This window comes from Toxorhynchites rutilus, chromosome 3 (assembly GCF_029784135.1).
Source record: "Toxorhynchites rutilus septentrionalis strain SRP chromosome 3, ASM2978413v1, whole genome shotgun sequence".
Lineage (NCBI taxonomy): Eukaryota > Metazoa > Arthropoda > Insecta > Diptera > Culicidae > Toxorhynchites > Toxorhynchites rutilus.
The window spans coordinates 141,928,890-141,953,066 of NC_073746.1; the positions used below are offsets into that span (position 1 = coordinate 141,928,890).

General features: G+C 39.2%; 2 protein-coding genes across 2 annotated transcripts in view; one reads left to right on the plus strand and one right to left on the minus strand.

Moving 5' to 3' along the window:
- LOC129778730 (frizzled-4) overlaps window positions 1-24,177 on the plus strand; it is a 106,759-nt gene that overhangs the window by 26,783 nt on the left and 55,799 nt on the right. Inside the window, exon 2 of the mRNA XM_055785810.1 lies at window positions 18,488-18,681. Within this exon, the coding sequence (XP_055641785.1) occupies window positions 18,488-18,681 (194 nt within the window). The remainder of the gene's footprint in view (window positions 1-18,487; window positions 18,682-24,177) is intronic.
- The window catches only part of LOC129778729 (cilia- and flagella-associated protein 206), a 101,260-nt gene continuing 89,620 nt past the window's right edge, over window positions 12,538-24,177 (minus strand). Inside the window, exon 6 of the mRNA XM_055785809.1 lies at window positions 12,538-12,644. Coding sequence (XP_055641784.1) covers window positions 12,635-12,644 — 10 coding nt within the window. The 3' untranslated portion in view covers window positions 12,538-12,634. The remainder of the gene's footprint in view (window positions 12,645-24,177) is intronic.

The window sequence follows — 24,177 nt, forward strand, 5'->3', positions numbered from 1 at the left end:
CGAGCGGGCCAACGTAATTGAGAGCCCGATTGTAACAACTATGGACAGCATCTTCTATTCCAATCCAAAATGCAATTGAAAACATCCGTGTTGAATAAGATAATTCCGTCCGAAATTATCCGATGTAAAGCAAATACAGTTCACGCGAGGATGTTCTGAGTTTTGTTATAACATGCGTTTCGATGGATATTTTAGACATTACCCTTCGATCAACTCTCAGCTTCAATTAATTCGAAAAAGACATTGAGCAAGTGAGGTAAGTGAACATCGTCCAGATGCTTTGTCCCTTGATTAATGTTGTTATTTGAAATTTGTTGTCCCTTCTCGTTCATTCTATGCCATCAGGACGGATTAAAAATCATATCGCATCAGATTCCAAATTACGTCACATTATAAGGGAAGTGGCGCTTGCGCCACATCACAGTTTGAAATGGTCAGTCTTACAAATGAAGATAGTTATTGTATTCTACACTATATACTTCAATTCAACTGACTTCTTACATATCTCTGGAAACTCAGAAAAAATGAGTGGTTCTATAGTTGTGAAACGCAGTGTATTCAAAGGGGTCAAAACTGACAATCCAATGTATGGAAAATTTGAAGCCGGCCACGCCTGATTTCCCATGCTGACCTTTTTGAAATGTTTCTTAATATACGAACAAACAGTATTTTTTCCCTCGCGTACTGAAACAATCCGTCGTTTCAAACAAAATCGAATTCAATATCAATTGATGATGTGTGCTGTCAAAGTTTTGCCGGTTGGGTATTTTTTATGAGCACTGTCATAAAAGCATTCCCAGAAAAGCACTCCGGCCCACTTTCGTTTTGTGTTGGTTCTCTTTTTAATTCATTATTTTACTTTCCTCATCCGATTAGCAATAGATTATTGATGATTTATTATTGATGATCGATTGCTGAATTCATTGTTTCAAAAAAGACTGTGCGTTTGAAAACATCTCAAGCTCTGTTTTGGGGCAAAAGGTGCCGTAATAATAATGTCTTGAAACGTTATTATTGCGGCATGGAATGAGTTACTCTGATATTTCGCTATCTGATACCTTTGTATCTTCAAAGCTACGATTTTATTACGTTAATTTTATTCCTTTTTCGTATTCATATATTACTACTCACATTTCAGTGTAATTCTATATTATATTATCGCCTTCAAAATAGGCTTCTTCTGAGCAATACACTTTTTCCTACGAACAGTCCAGTCATCGAAACACTTTTTATAAACTTCAGTTCACGCAGTGAATTCGTTTTTATGTTTTCAATGCTGTAAAAACGGGTCCCACAAAGCGGTAATTTGAGTTTCGGAAATAGGAAAAAATAACACTAGACCATATCTGGAGAGTACGGTGTTTGTTCAACCACATTCGTGCTATTTTTGATCAAAACTTCATTCACAATGATCGATTGATGAGCTGGTGCAAAATCCAAGTGTTATTCTTCCACAAATCTGGCCGGTCGCGACGAATCTGGCGTTTGAGCTAAAAACCCAAGGTAATAATTTTTATTGAAGGAAAGGGATTCTGAATGGACAACACCACGAAGAAAACAGTCAGCAGTACCATCACTTTTGATCGACTTTGACGTGGTTTTTTCGGTTTCAATTCGTTTGCAGTGGTCTATGCTGATGACTGTTGACTCGTTTGCATGTCATACTCGTGCACCCTAGTCTCGTCGCCAGTACGTATGTGTTGGATGAATGTGGGATCAGAATTTGATCGTTCAAGCATGTCTTCAGTCACTTGATTGCAATGAAATTTTTGAAGAAAATAGCTAGCTCTTTTGCTCTTTTGGCACTAGTCGTACTGCAACTTTTCTCATGCCCAAAATATGACGAACGGTCTCGCGAGAGATCTTTAGTTCACTGACTTGGTCTCTCAAACTTGAATGACGATTTCCGAGCATCTTTTCGTTTATTTTGTTGATGCTTTCATCAGATGGTCGGTGGATGGTCGTCCTTGACGTGGAAAATCCTTTCTATTCATACACCCGTTTTAGTTGAGTCGCCAAATGTATTATTTAACATTTTCAACGTTTCGGCACAAAAATTTTTGTTTGCAACACAAAATTTTATTCAATATCTTAGATCAATAGAATTATCCATATCAAAAATCGTCGAACAAAACAAAAAAGTAAACTTGTTCTCAATGATGCTGTAACCAAACTAAACGACAGATCGCGCTTAGAATTGACATAAGACCACTGGTGGCAGTATCAACTTGAGAAAAAACAGGAAGTGGGTTATATCTATGGTATAACCGCAATGGTGACGTAGGACTATCGTTGATTCAGTGATCATTTGTTTGAAGTTGGATTTGAATCCATTCTGAATGAATGAATAAATTAATATTTGGGGGACTTCGAAAACGAGAGCGTTACGTTAGAGGTACAAGGTTTTATGCATCCAATATTGGATACGAAAATATTCTACTGATGGGGAAGAATAATCTTCAGAAGCTTTCCTGCTAATTCTCCTTGATTGGAAAATCACAGAACCAAATGTATTTGGTCGCAGTGTTATATGGTTAGAAAACATTAAAATAAACTCTTTCGCTTGCATGTTATTTTCAATGCCAAGGGGAACTGGCACATTATTTTGCAGCAGCGATATCTTTCCGGATTCTTCTCGAAATCCACCACCAGTGGTTAATGCTAACTCGATAACCACCTGTTAATTGCACTTGATTGAAAAATCACAAAACCTAATGTATTTGGTCGCTGCGTTATATGTTAGAAAACATTAAAATGAACTTTTTAGCATGAATGTATTTTTCAATTCCCAGGGGAACTGGCAGATTATTTTTCAGCAACGACAATATTCTTCCGGAATCTTCTCGATGCTGGATGATATTTAAACGAAAGAAGTTCCGCACGTATATATATGTGTGTGTGTGTATGTCGGCTGCTTCGATGTCTCAAACGGAACCGTTTTTCGGTGCTGATACTCTCGCGGTCGTCTTCTCTTCTTCTGATGGATCGGTTACAGATTGCGTTTCACCACCAAAATATTGCTTAAGTATGCTTTTTGTGCGTGATTGAATCGAGAGAAGGTGTGGTTTACGATGACAATTCGGAAGGTAAACTAGAGGGGAATGAACTCTCTGAGTTTGAAACTTTCGACGACTGAGCAATAATCGATTGAAAATTATATAATTTTCGCGATGCGAAACATTTTCCGTTGCGCGCGCATACAATATTGGATACGAAAATATCCTACTGATGGGGAAGAATAATGTTCAGAATCTTTCCTGCTAATTACACTTGATTGAAAAATTACAAAATCAAATGTATTTGGTCGCTGTGTTATATGGTTAGAAAATATTAAAATAAACTCTTTCGCATGAATGTATTTTTCAATTCACAGGGAACTGGCAGATTATTTTTCACCAACGAATAGATCTTTCCGGAATTTTTTCGATGCTGAATGGCATCCAAACGAAAATACTCCTTTCAGTTTGGCCTGTAAAAAACTTTTCTGAACTCTAATCCATCAAATTTGGAGCCCTGAAAAGGGCCGTTGATTATATGCCAAGCTAATATAGCACGCTCTCCTTGGATTCGACGGGCCAGCTGAATGTCCTTGGGCATGATGTGATGCGTTTTGCATGGATAGCACACAAATTAGTATGCAGGGGTTTACATTTTATACTTTTATGGTTTATAATATCATGCTTCCTTTGCTTTCGTGCATTTTTTACTCTACTCTCGCACCGTGAGGACTCGTTTGTTGAGGGACCAAGCAGACAGCTCGTTAGTCTTTCGGTGGTAAGGCACCACGAAAGCAGCTCGGATAAGCGCACCAGTCACAGGAAGTGTGTTAAAAAGCCACATCGCTATCGACCGGGAACTTTGCGTGAAATTCGTCGCTATCAGAAGTCGACCGAATTGCTGATCCGCAATCTACCTTTGCAGCATTTGGTTCGTGGAATTGCTCAAGACTTTAAAACCGATTTGCGCTTCCAAAGTTCCGCGATTATGACGCTGCAGGAGGCCTATTCGAAGATACCAATTTGTGTGCTATCCACGCAAAACGCGTCATATCATGCCCAAGGACATTCAGCTGACCCATCGTATCCGAGGAGAGCGTGCTATATTAGTTTAGCATATAATCAACGGCCCTTTCAGGGCTCCAAATTTGATGGATTATAGAGTTCAGAAAAGTTTTTTGCAGGCCGAACTGAAATGAGCATTTACTGAAAATCGTGGTGTCGATGATAATTCGATACCGATAGGTGCCATGGATAAGGATTTTATAATGAAGAATATGAAATATATGACATGATGTAGTGAATATATCCCCATATTGAAGAAATCACTTTGATGAAACTGCATTATAAAATTATTTGTGTACGAATGCCGCAATCGATAGTCGACTCTAATTTTCGCTGGGTAATTTCCTCGGAGGACTCGATTCCTCCTTTGAACATTAATAATCTCTTTCTGGTAAAACGAAGTGGTATGAATCACATTATTCGAAAGATAAAATGGAGATGTTTTCTGCCAATTTCCTTCAACCTCCAAACATCTCTTCCTCCCGTTTGTCGTTATTGCGTTCGCTAATCCTTTCTCACAACACCCATTTCTCGTTTGAGAAATTGTTGAGTAAACATCGTTTGCCAGTGCGCGTAGATCGGGAATTCCTTAAGATTCATTGCACCTCTAATAAATTGCAGAAAGACGTGGTCTTACTTTGATCGCACTTGATTGAAAAATCCAAAACGAAATGTATTTGATCGCAGCATTATATGAGTAGGAAGCAAATAATCGCTCGAAAATTACATGATTTTCGCGATGTGAAAAATTTTCGGTTTTTCATGTTATGCATCCAATATTGGATACGAAAATGATCTACTTATGGGGAAAAATAATATTCAGAAGCTTCCCTGTCAATTGCGATTGATTGAAAAATCACAAAATCAAATGTATTTGGTTGCAGTGTTGTATGGATGGAAAACATTAAAATAAACTCTTTCGCATGAATGTATTTTTCAATTCCCAGGGGAACTGGTAGATTATTTTTCAGCAACGATGATATCAACGAGGGTTCCGCGCGTGTATGTGTGTGTGGCGGCTGCTCCGATGTTTCAAGCGGAACCGTGGCATCACTCTCCTCCTGATGGATTCCCTTCTGGCCTAAGGTGCACAAACAGGCTCTTGGTGACACCGTTCATCAGCACTTTCAAGATAAACGAAGTTAGCTTCACCACAACAGCGACAACATGCTCCAATCGCTATTCAATTTTAACTGAGTGGGTTTACGAGCGGCGCTCGCTTATATACCGATTGGTGATTTCAATAGCCTGTTTTGAAAGCAATTTTAAGGCTATTGAAACAAGTTTTTGGATGAAAAAGTAACAAGTATATAACGCGTAGATATTTTATCTTTCGAATGAAGTGTTTATCATACCATTTCGTTCAGTTGTTTAGAAGCTATTAACGCTCAAAATCTCGGTCTCCGGCGTAACGTTTTCGTTTTCGAAACTTTGATTTTACACCCCGGTATAGAACTGAAAGACGTAGTCCTACATCAAAAAATTGAAAAATATTCAGCGGAAATATTCAAAAATTACAAATTCCCGGTATATGTTGCACATCCAAAAGCAAAAAAATATTGTTCCATACAAATTGTAAGCGAGAGATGTCGAACGGCAATTTTGCATGCCCAAAATGTTACTTGAACAGCGCCAAAGGAAGTCTTGTTTTGCATCGAATCGCTATTAGGCACGAAAAATGGATTCACTACTACAATCCAGCATACAGGAAAGATTGTCATGTAAAGTCGGTAGCATTGAATTGAAAAACGGACAGGCGTTCGCATCACGCAATCTGTCCAATTTCGAACGCTTATTGCTCGGTCATTTCCGGATGGATTTAAGAGATTTGTGCATCAATCGTTTTGGGCACTCCGTAACAATTTATTACAATGAAAAAAAAATTGTATTTTATCAAACTACCTTTCGAACAATTGAAAGATATCAAACATTATCTAAACAAAAACCTCACGTTCTGATTGGTAGATTTGTACAAGCAATCTTTATTCTTTCAGTTGCTCTTTCAATACGTATACGGGCTTGTGTAATGAAATATGCGTATGCGATTGATTTTCTACTGATGTGCCTCACTCATATCACATAGCCTAGAGTTTAGTTAAAGTTGTTGTTGTTGCTGGAGACTTCAAGCTCGGAGATTTCATCCGCATCTAGTTGAAGTTTTTCAAATTTGCCTTTCCAAGCCTCTATAATTCAGAACCTCATGATCATCACTGACCATAAAGCAAGCTGCGGCGGCTCGCATTCATTTGTGCATATCGTTAGGTGTTCAGTTCCTCAAAAGAAGTGAAGATATAGTGCAGGCCACGCTCCTTATGTATTCAATAGCCAACCAGAAATATATAAAAGTGGCGGTCTAGCGGTAAGGAGCATTCAGTATACTTCGAATCGTGAAGCAGTTATAACAACCATACAAATTATATTAGCAGCAGCAAAGATGTTACAATTTCCTGTCACATCGGATCGAATATCCTGGCGAGAATGGATGCTCCGATTTGAGTTCCCTATGTATTGTGTTTATCTCTGCCCAAGGAAGGTTGAAACGGCGAAAAAAATTGGAAAAGTGTTGGAAACAATTTACGAATTCAATTGCAAACAAATCTCAATTTAGGTCAATTCATGCATAATGGCAGTAGTTATCGCTGCAAATAGATACCAATATTTTGTCTAATCATCAAACGGTATGCGTAGAAGTTCAGTGAACTGCCGACATGAAGGGATTTGTTCCAATGCAATCTTGTAGGACTGAACCAAATCGTTGCATTTGTACCCGGTTTTGTAGCGTGTTAGCAAAAACGAATTCCGGAGTATAAAAATGCATGGGGTAAAAAGTACTGTCGATTTGCATGTACAGTAGAACCTTGATTATCCGCGGAATAGTCTGGCTAGCTTACCGCTAATAACAAAAAACGCAGATAACGCATTAAAGGACTAAAAATGAGATCCAAACACGAAAAAAAGATATTTCAGCATGAAAACTATGTTTTATCAATACAGAAATCATTAAACTATACATCTATAAGGTCATGTACACCAGTGGTCAGATAATGTGAAAGCCACGACTGAAAAAAAAGTGCGTGAGCCTATCGCTCACTGACAAATTTCTGGAAGGCCTATGACTTATTTACTATGGAACTCGCTGTCGCGCATAATCATCACAGCGGAATATCCGCTCGCGGATAAACGGGGTTCTACTTTATCTGCAATGCCAATTCCCCCAGGCTCCATGGTTTTGAAGTTTGTGTTAGGGAAACATTCCGATTTGCAGAGACGCAAGCGAGTGCAAAAGTACCCGCTGCCAGGGTTGCCAACAATATTTTTCAAAAAACTGGAAGATTGCTCCTAAAAAACTGGAAGAAAACTGGATCCTGTAAAACCATTTTATTTTAAGAAGATCGGCTTGATTTAACTAAAATGATTTTTTTTAACCATTCCAACACTTGATAAATAGAATCCCTTTAGAAAACTCGTGAAGTATTTATATTCAGAAAATGGTGAAAAAACCTTTAATTAATCATACCATTCGAGCAGTTTGAAATGACTTCGGTTTGAAGTTTTTGCGTGGTTTGTATCAGCTCCGTTCGTTTTTCATTTGCATTGCATTGCAACGAATGGAAGCTGAAACCGAACACGCATAAATGGCAAACTGACGTCTCCTTGTTATAATTTATGCAGTGATCTATGTATTGGAATTCTGGAATAATTTATGATCAGGCCCCCAATATTATTCCAATATTAATGAGCACATTCAAAACCAAAACAATATTGCTCAAGTATTACTTTGGTATTGAAATAATCAAATTCCTTGGCTATTTCTCTTCCATTTTTTGGTCTTATTCTTTGATATTTTACTTTTTATATAAAGCTTGTCCAAACCAAATTTATCATGATCAAAATGAGGTATCTTTAGGTATTTCCTACTAGTCGAGAGGGTAATTTAATTTTAAAGTTCTTTTTCAAAAATTAAATACCTGGATATTTAATAAATGTGTATTTATTTTGTTGAATTTTAATGAGAAAATGACGTCAAGTTTCGTCACTTAACCAACCGCAGAATTTTTAAATTGGTAACTATTTTGTATGAATAGGAGAAAAAACTAGAGATAGAATTTTGAAATAAATTTGGCTAGAGGGGTATGAGGTACAGTAATCGTTCGCTAACTGGGCGAACGTTAACTGGTCCTTGGACCAGTTAAAAAGGAGAATTTCATAAACAATCGACGCCATATTCAAATGGAAGGTTTGCTGTGAGGGCCATTCAAATGTAATTTGAAATGTTATGAAAATTGACATTATTTTCGAATGACAAAAACATTGATTAAATTACGGAAAAATAATTTCCTCAAATTATATTTCATACCTATTTTCGCACTCAATGCGAAACTTCCATTGGAAACCTTTTGTTTATGCAATTTAATGATTTACGCGAATCAAACAATTCATTGAAGTTCCCCTCGATTTTATTTGACGTTTAACATGCCGGACCAGTTAAAACGCGAATGTCGATAACTGGTCTTCCTTTTTCGCCCAGTTAGTGAATGTTTACTGTATAACTTCATTCTGGAAAAGGGGTCTCTTGCCCAAAATAGTTTGAGAATCCCTGCAGTTTTAAACTAAAAATCCTTTGCGTGACCATTATCATACCTCATTGATTTTAACGGAAGCAAGATTACTTGGGTACTATATTCATATCAATTGAAGTTAATGGAGCACATAGACTATATGATCGTCTGTACTCTAGAATTATTTTGAGAACCTATAACATCTGATGTTTATGTAAACTCAAAGCCAGCACAGCCACGGGCTGCATGAACCATTTTAGGTGTAATTTCTTGCTATGAATTTAGCCCCAGTCGTGGTTGAAATGGTAGATCAATTGGTCTGAACTTCAGGATGTTTTAAACGACCTTGAACATCCGATTATTAATTAAATTCAATAGTACATTCTTGCTTAGGTAGGCACCACACCATATTGAGTTCGAATGTGTAAGCAGAAGAACAATAACAATGATTAGAATGTGTAAGAAAAGAAAGATCCAAGGTAAATACACCTTGGATCGACTGAACGATAAATATCAAGAAACAAAATTGGTCAAAGGATAGGTAGGGGAGGGATAATATTCATACAATGTGAATTAAAAAAACTGGATAAAACTGGATAATATTTAGGAAAACTGGAAAATTTTAGGATTTTACTGTCTGACTGGATCGAGAAAAAAAAACTGGAAGAATTCAGTTTAAACTGGAACAATGGCAACGCTGCCCGCTGCTTGCATCTATATTTCAATGTCGATTTCTCCAGGCTCCGTGGTTTTGAAATCTATGTTAGGCATACATTCAGAAACATGTAGTCCTGCGTCAAAAAGTAGTTACACCATCAATGGGCGGCTCCTTTGTTATCCATCGTGAACTCAAACATCGGTAGTGGTAGGCAAAGAAAAAAAGCGTGTGTTTTAAAATTAGCATCTTTGTATTGGATAGTGTGCGTATCACACAGGCGATGTAATTCACCTGGTATTCTATTTATGTTGATACTTACATACATGATACATGAGAGAGAAACTAATTCATTCTGGGAGAGTCACCTTAATTTGCCGTAGAGCCCAATCTTCCAGATTTGACTGGATATTTCCAGTTTTTTAGAGCATGCCAGTATAACAGCCAAAGGCAAAAAATAACCAGCTTTTTCAAATTTCTACAGTTTTGCCCATTTTTTTATTTTTCCGTCATTTTCAAGTTTATAAATTAACGTATTTCGTGTCTAGACTTGTTTACACTAGAATGTAAGTTCCATAGTATAGACCTGTGTCTGTGTATAGATCTGTGTAATCCCTGGAAAATGTTACAATCGTCAGCCACGCGGTGAATTTCATTGGAATGTGTTGTCAAACTTATATTGGAGCGTTTTGAACCGCTCCGGTTTTATTTTGGTTGTTCAAGTAGACAAGAACTACGTAAGAACTATGACGGGTAGCCGCAACGATTATTTATTTAACTTTTTTTTGTCTTAGGCTACAAGCATAGTGAACAATATTAGCAGATTATTTCAAAGCGAAAGTTCGAAGCTATTACATTGCATTCGAGCATCTGGAGGTTTTTAGGACACTTTTGGATATTTTTTAATGGCAGACCATATTGAAAATATAATCAATCTTTACAATATACAGTTCTATCAGGAAAATTGTGTCAGTTTGGACAATGTTTATGTAGGTTCCGCGACTGAAATATTGAATATTTGAATATTTGTCCACATGTAAAATTCCAAGCAATGCCGTAGCTGAAGTTCTGAAACAAATTAATTGCAATGATCTTTTGATCATCAACATGATGATAATTGATTCAACTAATGCCAAAGAGAGGAAGCATATGCCTATTGTTTCCCTTCTACAAAGTCTTACGAATGTCGAAATTATATTCAGGATGTCGATAATAATTTTAGGGAGATCCGATACCTATATATCATTGACTTCACTGTAAATGAACGCAAAGATGGTTCATTTTTGGGTGAAATTTTGTCACTGAAAAGGAATGACAATAATTTTGCTTTTCTCAAATTGGAAAAAAAATTGGGCGCTTGGCAAATGGTCTATACGAAGCATCGGCGAACATTTCCAACCGAGGGATTCTGAATTGCTGGTGGTTCGTGTTGAGTGATCGTTATTTATGATTGGTTATCAAGTGATCCATACTCTTATTTTGTCCATGGTGTTCATCGTGAACTCAACAGAACATTGATACACATTTTTTTGTGGGAATAAGTCGGATTTTGAGTGGAATTCGTATTGCCTTTTTCTGTCTCAACCAAGATGTTCCTTGTTTTTGATATTTATGACGGTGCAGCTTCCCATTCGTTGCCCTTTGTTCTATCCGAATCTTCTTCAAATGATTCGAATCTATCACATGTTGTGGAAATAATGGCTAATCCCTTTGCCCATCCCGCATCTTATCGGTTTAGTTCGGTAATCTGTTTTCTTTCTGAAAATAAAAATGAATCATTCATACTTTTGACAACGTTCTACTCAATCTTCCCCCTTGGAATCTCTCGCCATCCATCTCAGATCGATCGTGTGATCAACTTAAAAATCATCGAACCAGTTCGGATGATTTATCATGTTCCTGTGTTCGTGCTAGCCGCGCGTGATGTTAACTTGATGATTTGCTCGCACGGAGAGAAGAGTCCCAAACGAGATTCCATTTAAGGAATAATGCCTTTTTCATTTGATCGTCAATCTAAAATAGAGCTCTGCCGTAATCGTTCATGGGTTTGGGAGCGGGGTGGTGGTAAGTTATCGCTAGATCTGTATTAAAATTCAAACATTCAAATGTTTTTTTTCCATTCGCGTTGATTGGAAACATATACACAACACGTAAACGACGTCTACCCAGAGAAACGGAAGGTGCTAGAAAAATGATTGAGGTGAAAACAACTCGAGCAGTGAAACAAACCAGATTTTAATCAACTCGTGAGGAGGGCGCGAAGATTGTGTGTTTTCTCTCCTGCCTGTGTATGTGTGCAAGTATGTGGGCTCGTTCGGTGCAGTTTCCGCAATGCAGTTTGCTTCACGTGCTTTGGGTTAAATAAATTGCATACCAAATTGCTAAAATATCAACAAGCGTCAAATATTTTGAAGAGTTGTGCAAGCTGCGTAATTCTACCTTTTCTCGACATCGAATCGTTTTAAACAGGGTTGAAGCGAAGGTATTTTATATACAATATTTTTTCCCGTAAACACTCATCTTAATCTCTTTGAGTTTATGATCAATTGCGATAACGAACCTACGAAGCTATTGAATCTTTTAATTCCAATCGACTTCGTCCCTGTGAATTTTTTCTGGCTTTACATTTCGCTTCCTCTCATCCCACCTGTCCACTTTCCTGTGACTCTTCTGGGTCCCTGGGCGTCCGCTTCATACATCACTCTTAATCGCCTCTTGATTACTTCTTTCACTCCGTCCATTGCTTGACTCACCGGATCCCGGGACGAGGACTGCCTGGGCCGAAAATACCTGCCATCCGACACAGTCAACGCGGATAAGACCGGAGAGGGATTTATTTTTATGTTTCTTTTTTTCCGAGAGTATGGACCCGAAGAACATGAAACCAAAGCGAGAGAGGCGAAGAATTCGGCTGGAAATAATCCAGTTGTTGATTTTAACACTTTCGAAATATGTCAAAAGCGATAACGTACAGTATTAATTCGAACGATCGCGCCGAACACAAGAAGGTCGTTTGTGACACATCTCGGGGATCCTTGACGGGGCACCCAGACAAAAGGTGGGGAGGGGGAGCATGTTGTATGAATATAAATATATAATATAAAAATAACTTGTTGGCAAAATTTGCTTCTCTGAGCTATCTTCGTGACAGGGCACATTAATATTTCCAATTTGTTCGCACATTTATTCACTTCGAAAATCATCCATATCCACTTTGGAGAGTGAACCAAAAGATGAACTAGTGGACAGCGGCACCTCTTTGTGGGTCTTCGTGTGGGTGTTGGTGATGATGATCGACGTTAACAAGCCGATCGGTGCCAAAGCAAAGTTGCTCCAAGCTCGAGCCAACTCGAACCGATTTAGGTCGACCTGGGAAGTAGCCATAGACGAACGGGATTTTAATAATGACTTGTTAAAATTAATTACATCGGTTTGCCTATGCACGGACCTCGGCCACGGATTGGCATTACGGAAGGCGAGACGTGGAAAGGGAATGCTGCGAGACGCTCGTAGTCATTATTCTGGAACTAACAACGGCCATCAACGGGTTACGCCCATCATCGTGCCTGCTTTTCGACGTTTCCCACTTCCACCGTTCAGGCGAAAAAGGCCCCAAAAGTACCTCATGCCGGTGCTATAGAGAGACAGTATCCAAGAACATCATCACCGTTGTCGAACGGGTCCCGTGGGGGGCTACGCGCTGGTCGTGTTCGAATGAGATATGATTTCATAGGAAAATAATCGTTTTGTATTATTGTTCTGTGCTCGATACAAACGAGCTTTTTCGAGAAGGGTCACTGCATCATTCAAATAACAAGAAATTGAAAGTAATGCAGTTGAGGCTTCGTGAGGAGACCCTCAATTCCATCGACAGACTGCCTACGTGTTCCGAGATACAATTTCTTGCTTTTCATGTTCGACCGAATGTATAACTGTTTCCAAGAGTCGGATGTTGCGGCTCAGAATAGTCAGAATCAAACACAGAAGAATATTTTTTCGTCCTCTTTCAGTTCCTTTTTATTGCTCGTTGTATGGAAGAAAACGGACATCCCAAATGATTAGAGGGAAGAAAAAAAAACAACTCGGTAATAATACGTTGTATTCCTTCTTTGCTTCTTTCCCCCGATGCTCGTTTTTTTTATTGTTCTCTTGGCAATCTGACTTAGCTCTTGTTAGCTCACGTCGGCTTTCCCAATTTCCACTGCAGCGCACAGCTTCTAATTCCCGACATACATACAGGCACACACACAAGCAGAAAATATATGTGGCATGTGGTCGTTTGTTATTCAGAAACGCAGTTTCGTCGCCAGCATCAGTTTCGGTTGTTTGCCGGTTTAGAATGTTTGTCTGTCCATAATTAGGAATGATAGATTAGGAGGAGAAATTTTGATCCACTGTTTGTTTTCGGCGTGGCGGCGGTCTTCGATAGAAAGCCGGCCGGCCGACCCTGTGGCTTCCTTTCCTGTCCTGATTGGAGGTGATACACTGCATGAGGTTCCTGTGCTTTGTGGGCGTTTGCCGACTTTCATTCGAACACGTGAGGATGGATCGTTACGGACGTCGTTACCTTAAACCGATAGGTTGTTTGAAATTTAATTTGTATAGTTTTTTTTATTGAATATTGCAATAAAGTATTTTTTTGCTTATGTTGAAAATGGTCAATTGATGATTATTTCTTTCATGCGATTGTACATTTATTCCATCAACAACATTATTCCACATTTATTAATCACTCCAATCTACCTTTGACAACGCATGAACAACAACAATGTATGCGTGTGATTGCAAAAGTACAAAAACATTCTCCATCAGATGGTATGAAAATCAAAAAATTAAACGCGTTTTCAGCTTGTGCTCAGGATACATTTTTTCGAATTAGGATGTCGAATCTGACAATTCGCATTTTTGTCGATTGAACATGTGGACCGATTTCCGATCTCTTATCAGCAAATGAGATATATTTAAGAGAACTATATTTCTAAAAAAATACTGGACTGCACCCCAAATGTTAACTTTTAGGTGGAGCATTTGAAAAAAATCAATGTTCTATGGTTTTCAAAGAATCGAAATCGAAGAGGTCATAGATGTTTCTATCATTTAAAAAAAACTGAGATGTTTTAAAAAAATCCATCGGGATTTCAAAAACATTTGTTTTTTTTTCGCTTTCGAGTTGTATAATTTCTCCCATATTTATGTTGATAACGATTACGACTCATTTTCTAATATTTGGCAAACTAAGGTCCGTTACATCCATTACTGAGACTTTTTATTAGAATGTGAGGTCATATAGCATAAATTTCAAGGGAAAACCCACTACTCTAACTTGACAGTTTTGTGTCTTCGTGGGAACGAACCCTTAAAACATTTTATAGATTGGTTAATGTCAAAATATTCTTCAAAATCAACATTTTCATCATGGTTAAGTACACGAACGAGCAACGCTTAATAATTATCAAAAATTACTACCGAAATTCGGAGTCGGTGGTTGCATTTTTATAAGCGCTTACTTCAATTTTCGGTTGTAACAATCGTCCCAGCCGGCAGGCTGTGCATAGTTTAGTGACCAAATTTGAAACTACATTTTCGCTGTTGGATGTTCCCGTGCCAACGAGAAGCTGCCCTGCACGAAGCAATGAAAATATCGCGCCCGCAAGTGAATCCATCCTAAATGACCCAAATCAGTCAATTTCAAGGCTTTCTCAAAAATGGGGCATCTCCCAAACTTCATTGTGACGTGTTTTGCGAAAAGATCTTGGGTTACATCGTTACAAGATCAAATTGACTCAAGAACTAAAGCCAGTTGACCAAAATGGAAAAATGATGGAAAATGATGATTTTCATCACAAATCATCAAAATCATCAAAATCAGTAATTTTTCGCGAATGTTTGGTGTGGTTTTCATGCCGGAGGGAGTGATTGGGCCGAATTTCTTCGTCGATGAGAACCACCGTCAGGTTAGCGTCAATTGAGAGCACTATCGCGACATGTTAGAATACCAGCGCCCGAAATCTTCGATGGTAAAAAATGAAGACCGACTCTACTCTCAGTAGTTTCGCTTCGACTAGAACTGCGCTGGCAGTCGCCGTCAACAAAAAATGAATTGACTAGCGTTGACTAGCGAGGATGACTGATGAACTAGTCCAGTCAATGGTTATTCTAACTGACGCGACTAATGAATACAAATCTGCCTCTTCATTCAACTGACTTCAATCCACATTTCTACCCCCCTAGGGACGAGATTGCGTACACAATCTTATCTTTACGTCAATATAAAGAGGAACGAAAACTTGATTTCTGATGCAAAAAAAGTAGTTATCCCATCAATGGGCGGTTTATTGTCCACCCATCGTGGACTCAAACCAACGAACTTATACATTTATGAAGTATGCTATAAAGGTCCTCGCGTTAGTATTAGTAAATAGCGCACACACACTGTACGCTATTTTATACGTGTGAGTAATTTTCGTGTACGATACAAAAAAAAATATAGGAGGTCGTGTCCAAGACACGACCATTTTACATTGAAAATTTACTATTTCGCTATTCCACTATTCCGATGGCCTCTTTCGCAATTGACATGCACTCGGATACAGTTGATTATATACTTGTTGCACCAGCACCATTTCTCCACATCTCATCACTACATCAATCTATCTTTGGTACCGCATGGAAACAACAACAATGACAGACATCGTTCGTACAACGTAAACCAACCAGCACCAAACAAGCGTTCAACATAGCATGCATACGGAGCTATACATTGATGGCTCGAAGCGACTAGGAATATAAACACTCATCATTTAGCGCTATTTAAAAAAACGCTTCTGTGAATATTACTGGCCTCAAAAAAAAATTGCATTACTTTCTCATGTTCGAGATAAGCGCAGCTGTCATCCTTAGTGGAGAAAGTTTTGCTACTGGCAAGCGAAACCAAATCACATACAAATTTCAGAACGACATTTACTTTCTTGGTGACAAAATAAACGAAATAAACTCTTTCTGTTAATCTCAATAACATCGGAAAGAGTAGCATTGCTTCATTATGATCAAGATTAGCGCAAATGCAATCCTAGTTGAAGGCAGTTTTGCGATTGGTACGCGAACCCAAATAACTCATAACATTCCAGCACGGCATTCACGATGATCTAGCTTGGTATCCTCCAGATAATTATTGCATTAATGCAATTTCAAAGGTAATGAAGCCCTTATGACGACGGAAAACAAGCGATGTTAACTGCTTGGTATATTGAAAAAGACAGAATATTTGCCTCAGCAGAGTTTCATTACTCATACCCTAGCGCAAATATTTCCCTCCCGCTATCTTCGCTATTGTTTATAGTTATCATCACGGCTGCATAATTTGCACCACCAAACAATCGTCCATCATAGCATAAAAAAAAATTAAGCGATTATTACATCGCGACAAGGCCAATGCACACGGGAGCAGATATAAAAGGGGTTGCGGCGTAGTGAAGATGTACTATTTTTACGTATGGGTTATGAAGCACGCACGTACGCACACAAAGCCACACACACTTATCTCCGCTTGGCGCTCTTCTCAACAGAAGCCCTTTCTATTATTATTCCCGGTCTCGCTCTCATTCGAAACCAAATCACACACAAAATTACTGAACTGAATTATTTTCTTGGTGAGCCGATGATAGTCTAATGTGGGGAATCAACACAATTCTGTAGTTCAGAACCTTAATGGAATGGCGTCAGTTTGATGTAAAGATTGCAATGCTAGAGACATCAGCGAGTAAGTAATTTGGTCACGTCCACAGCTAAATCCGAAACGAAGACATGTGATGATGCAAAACAATGAAGAACAAGCGATGTTCATTGCTTCGTATCTAGAACGATACTGAAAGTTTACCTCAGCGAGATCCAATATTTATGCTCTAGGCAAACATTCCCCTTTCGTTCTTAATCTTCTTCTTTTCTTTATTCACTGAGACTTCAAATCAGTCCCCTTTGCTGCTCACCGATAAGTTGCTCGTTGTTGACGGCACGGGTTGGGAAGCTCACAAATGAGCAGAATAAATGTATGGAAAAACGGAAATGCTTCTAGTTTTCATCATTTTAAACCGTTTACACACAAGAGGATTATAATATATAGCATACAAACAAATCTTAGGAAATTTCCGATTCGTTTTCCGAAGACAATTTGATTGGGAAGAATGGAATGATATAGTCGAGTCGGTAGAGGGAGATAGCGACTAAACGCCCGACTGACTGTTTAGTCGTTTTGGCGGAGAAACTGCGTGAAAAAGCCAAAAGCCATTTTCGACTGAATACGGATATGGTCAGTCAGATAGTCAGCTGACTACCCTCAGTTGACTATGCCGAGCACTGCTGTTTATGGCTTGAATTGGAAGATCTTAACATCAATGATATGTGGTTTCAACAAGACGGTGATCGGTGATCAATTTGCCCCCCAAACTTCGGTACCAAACGGTACCAAACTTCATATGGTGAAATAGATATACAAATGTTGTTTGCATTCCTCATTTTTCGTCAGTGCTCCTCGCCGAGCGCGAATTCGCTCGGTCCACCATTTTATCACGTTCAGCCGCCGCGGATATCACCCGCTAGGCAACGAAATCGTTCCAATTTAAAAGAATACGCTGAGCTGCGTAGATCTACAGCAATAAACTTTACAGCCTTCCCGCTGTCGGATTATCGACCCAATCACTGGCGTCTTCAGAGATTCGAACCTGCGCTACTAATCACAACGGGACGGGTATCCGACCGGCTGGCTGATTTACACCCAGTCATGGCTGTAGCGGGAATTAAATTAACCCGTCGACGATTTATTGCGCCAGTCGGTGGTACCGCTTGCTGTTGTTAGTTCAAACCGCTCCATCGAGACTGAGGGGTTATAATTTCATCCGAAACGATTCCGAACTGATCGCACAGCGTCCAGTTGTCTTTGCTAGAAAACAGCAAGCGGAAATGAACCGAGAATCGAATTGGTCAATTAATTACCCAATAAATTAGATCCTCATTGCCACCTAGCCGAAGGAGACAGCTCGGGGCTTTCCAATTAATGACAATCGTTGCCAACTGATGGATGAGATTAATTAGAAACTATAGGGATCGGATGATGGAATCGGAGAATTGGTTTTTCAATGAGCTGAAAATACTGCTATAGTTTTGTTGAGCAACCTCAACTTATGATGTTTATTTAAACTTTTTTTTCTTCATTTCAGGTGGGCTATACTTTGTTTGCGCTGGAGTAAATCGGTTCGACGACTTCTAAATACCGAACTGAGCGGAGATCATCATTCCGAAAAGTCGGATTCCTCGTACAGTACCTTGTTCCAGCTGGCCGCCTGGGGATTGCCTGCGGTGCAAACTGTTGTCGTGCTCGTCGTTCGATTGGTTGACGCAGATGAACTTTTCGGTGAGTGATTTACAATCTTCTTTGGCGTCGCTAGCGACTCACCGTTATAACAAATTGGATAATACCGTGTTTAAGTGGGAATTAGAACAAGATCATATCAGACGACAACGACAGTCTGCTCTGCGACCCGAACGAATTAAACTATGTTTATCAGTATTCAAATAGGAAAAAAGCCAACATTAGGAAACATGTTCACTTATCTGGTGGATGGCTCAACTGTCATGTCCAAAAAGATAACCCGCTTTTTTTAGTGCCCTTTCGGTGTATGCCCGCGAAAATAAACAAACAGGGCGGCACCTCATTAAATTTCCGAGCGCGTCAGACTCATTTGAGCTGCCTCAAACTTTATGTGTGGATCGAGCTAACCGGTATAATATATGTATTTTTTTCAAGATCCTCGTTGCGCATATCTTTCCGACCCCGCGCTCGTACCGAAACTATTTGGTTTCTAAACGACGGTATACCTTTCGAACCGGCGACTCTGGCGGTCTCCGAAGGCTAATGATGGAGGCGAAAAGTGTACGCGATGTAACATGATTAAATGACAGCTCCTCGTGCAGCATACGTAAACAGGCCACTGGGAACCCGGGTGGAGGCACGGAACTGGTTTGGCTGGGACCAACCGTGTACACAGTACCACAGCATATTGGATCCAGAATTCACTTATCACTCTGATTTATTACGCTAGGTTTGCTTTTACGATCCCCTCCCGAACACCAAACGAAAATTTAAACAGCTCCATGTTTAACATGCAGTCTAACGATCGCGTCAGTGTTAGACCGCTGTTTGCGCCTCCTAGGTAATTAAAGCGCTTTGCTGCAGTTCAACGAACGTCAGCCGCTCGTCTGCAACTTGTTTACAAATGGATTTGAGCTACCTTTGCTTTCGGCGGCCGTGGGAGTTTACACTTTCCGAGAGGGATATTTGCTTCAAATTAACTGTCAACCGGTGTTATGTTTCATGTGCATGTTGACTGCTGTCTTGTGCGGGACAAGCAAAATTTGTTTTTTCCAATGCTAATTTGTAATTATTTTGATATACGGACTGTGATGTACAATGATACAAACTCGTAATCGTACTCCACCATGCAGATTGAAAGTTGAAAACAAGGTTTCGGGTCATTCTATTCAGATGAAGTCATGGTGTCATATGAGAGTAAGAAGGTTTGCTATTTGTTGTATTCGTGTATTTAAGAGGAATATTCATCCATTTTTGATCAAGTGGTTTTTGTAATAGTTCTCCTCCGGTGTGTTATTTCCATCAAACCATGAATTCAAAAATCCTCTCATCCCAAATTTAGCTCCATTTGCTTGATTAGTTCTCGAGCTATGCAGAAGTTTGTATTCCATTTTTATGGCAGCCTCCTTTCCCATAGAGTGGGTGTTGATGTTTTGAACCACCATAGAAACATTTATTGTTCTCTAAAACCTCCATATGCCAAATTTAGTTTCGTTTGCTTGATTAGTTTTTGAGTTATGCAGATTTTTTTTTATTTGTATGGCAGCCCCCTCCTTTAGAGAGGAGAGAAAGGGTGTTTAATTACCATAGAAACATTTATTGCCCCCTAAAACCTCCACACGCCAAATTCGGCTCGATTTGCTTGATTAGTTCTCGAGTTATGCAGAAATTTGTGTTTCATCTGTATGGCAGCCCATTCAGCTCCCCTCCCCCCTTTAGAGAGGGGAAGGAGTGTCAAACCAGTATAGAAACATTTATTGCCCCCCAAAATCTTCATATGCCAAATTTGGTTCCATTTGCTTCATTATTTCTCGAGTTATGCAGAAATCTGTGTTGAACCATCTTAAAACAGTTTAATGCCTCCTAATTTGGTTAAGAAATAGGTCATCTTTTCCTCTTTTTACATGTTGCTACTTGAATGAGCATATATGTTGATATAATTTATATCGTTTACTATCGCTGATGTAATAATATCAAAAGTATCGAGAATTGAAGGATTGTAGTTTAAGTTTTTCTTCTACAGAATACATGTGCCTTTCTTATCCTCACTTATGCTATTAAGAGCGTTATGCGAACTAAGAAACGAGAAGTTTTCGAATGTCACCTCTTGCAAAAATACCATATCAACATCGTACTTTTTTACAAAATCCATGAAAATAGCATTGTTAGCAACTGTAATGATACTATTTAAATCGAGCGTGGTAATCAGGGCTTGGAAATATCGAGCTTATTAAGTAACATTGAAAATACGAAAATACGTATCAGTGTAACGCGTTTATTTTGCTTGGCGATACTGCTATCATTCATTCGACGTCAAAAAAAATTACTGATGTGTTCATTCAAATTCATTCTGCCTGAGCTTTCTCAAAGTTCGAATCATGAGTATCCATTCACATTTATTCATTGCCATTGAAACAACATTCCTTGTGACTGTTCATTTTCAATATCCTGAGAAGTGTGTGATTTTCTCATTGGGAGAGAGTTTCGCTTATTCTGAAGTCAGTTGTTTCTGAAATTACTCTGGCAACGCAAATGAGTGTTCAAGCGGAAATGCCAACAAAAGAGCAAGATCAGCTTGCACATTCATAGAGATTGCTAACGATTACATAAGCTCGGACGACGAGGAAGCATTTTGCAAAATCGATTTGACTAGCGAATGCAAACTTCGTCACCCAAAGCTGAACGCTGACAATTTCATCCACCGTTTTCGATTGCGACACTCGGAATTATCTAGCGATTACGATTAGCTGGGGCAGTTTGATCTGAATTTCGAGACAAACGACACACTTACGGGGGAGACGTTCAGACATCGATTGAATATCATCAGGAGGCAACACAATATAAGTGGAAGGATGTCACAACCTCGCTGGCCAATGAGCCATTGTAGGCTCGATTCCATCGATATTTCCATTCCTTCACACTTCGCAACGCTATCCTAATTTGCTGTCACTATTACGAATTTTCAGTACTTCCTTTTCTTACCGTTTGTTTACCGTTTTGTCAGTTGTCCGAGAATGATGTTGATAGTGAATGAACTGTCGTATTAAGATCAATGAATGACAAACCTAGGGATATTTCCATTCGTTCACATTCCGTGAACGCAGAGCAGAGCGAAAAAGAGAATGAACGAAAGTGATTGAATTAACTGTCAGTGGCTAGCTGTGATTGTGAGGCTTGGCGTTGGTTCATTTTCGGTTTAATGATCGAATGTGGTCTGAAATTCAGCTGAAATGATTGATGTCAAACTGATAGTTCCAAGCACTGGTGACAATATTAATAGAGCAATTTATTTCGCAATCAACAATACGAAAGTACTTATCTTCCTTCCGATGGCTGCGCGGCCGTGTACGCTGGGATTGATTTTCGAGCAATCGATTCTTTGAATTCCCCGCCTCCGACGAATCCGAACCGTTTGATGTTCCTCGTTCATCTTTCCGTGACGTGCGGTCTCGTTTCTTCGTTGTAGTCCACTCCTGATGGTCAATCTTTTGCTCCTTCAGGCAATCAGTTGATTCCGGCTACTTACAACCGGTATGGGTTGCTAGCACTACACCTGACGCTTGTGCGATAGAACTACTGCAGGGATGTCGATTCTACAGCATCGGTTGGTGTCCTTGTAGTAGTTGATGCGTCGTTTTGTAACGTAGCGGATACAGCTGGCATGGAAAATTCGACAACTATTTGCCCTTCGTTATTATAGTTGACATCTTTTTGCTTGGTCGATTTATCCCGCATCTCGGACGTGGATTGCTTTGGAAGGATCGGCATTCCTAATAATGCTCCAGTATAGGACGTGAACTCAGAATCATTTTGTCTCAAACGGTAAGAGGCCCATTTTCTTTTCGGGTAACTCGTCTTGTAGTGTTCCGGACTACCGCAAGTAAAACACTTGTTACGCATACCTTCATAAAATACACGAGCTTGGAAATGATGTACGTGTAGTTGCGGTGGGATGTCAGTGGAAATCTCCATATGTGCACACTGTTGAGTATTGGATATCCTGCGTCTGCACCGAATCATGTGATGTATCTTCCCGTATTTCGACAACACGGTGGTCGCGTACTTCTCGCCCACTTCGATTGGCACTCCAAACAGACGCTCATATCGAAGGTTTCCTCTGGCCGTTGCAAATGTCACATGAAACACCTCGCCATTATCATACGTGAATGTGACGCTCGGAGGACTTATCAAAAGCGCCGCATTCATCAATTGCTCGGACGGTTTTCGAATAACGGTTTTGAATTCTTCTAAACTTATATCGCAGTGAAAAAAAATGCTGGTGAAAATTTTGCAACTTACCATCGCTAACTGGCAACGCAAGTGGAATGAAGATGATTTGGGCCGTTGGTTTCACTCGATTATCCCTAAGGTTAGCCTCAATCCGTGGTTCAAAAGTCTGGAATTGAGTCGGGACTTTATTCGCACCTTCTCCCGACTCATGTCCAATCACTGTTCTTTAGATGCACTACTCTTTCGTTTCAATCTTGCCAGCAGCAATCTCTGTGTTTGTGGCCAAGGTTATCGCGACATCGAGCACGTTGTTTGGTCGTGCGAGGTGTATCTGGTCGCCAGATCGAATTTAGAAAACTCCCTTCGGGCCCGAGGAAGACAACCCAATGTGCCGGTGAGAGATGTGTTGGCTCGGTTAGACCTTGATTACATGTCCCATATATATGTTTTCCTTAATGCTATCGATCTTCGTGTGTGATTGTCCCTATGTCCTTATACCCTCCTTTCCTTCCTTTGCGGGTAATTCGTCCCCTTGCTATAAATAGTATAATAAGTTGAAATGTAAAAACACTATAGATATACAAACAGATTTAAGAATTGAGTGTTCATCAACATTGTTACAGTTTTCTTATACCCCATCCTTCTCCTAAAAATATATCACCCTTCTAAACTCGAGTACACCGCGAGTAATCGGTTTTCCACCTTACCAACCATAGACGTAAGAAAATTGTTTATATATATAGTTTTAAAATTATATTTAAGAATTCGGCTCCTTTAAACTTAAGTTACTGAGCCTGCAAAAATAAACGAATTAATAAAAAAAAAAAAAAATTTTGCAACCTTTCGCTTCGCCTACTGCGATTGAATTGGTGCTACTACTTTGTAATTATTTTGACCTAGGAACTGCTTTTTTAAGGGATGTACATTCTGTCCAACTTCTATAAGACCAGGTGATGATCTTGCTGCAAACAATACTTTGTAAACAAACAATGCTTCAATTTATATTATAGTGTGTAGGTATTGCTAATTACCATGCACTGCATGATTTTCATATGTGTGTGTGCAAGCGCTGAGCATAAACGAATATTTTCATATTTTTCAAGTGTTTTATTTTTTTCATTAATCCGTTTATTTTCACACGCTCAGTTACATAGGTTTGAAGGAGCCACACTTTTAACTATATATTTTACTAGAAATTATGACCATGTTTACTTAGTTCTATGGTTAATAAAATAGGAAACCGATTACTCGCGGTCGACTCGAGTTTAGAAGGGTGTCACATTTTCATTAGGAAAAGGATGAAATGTA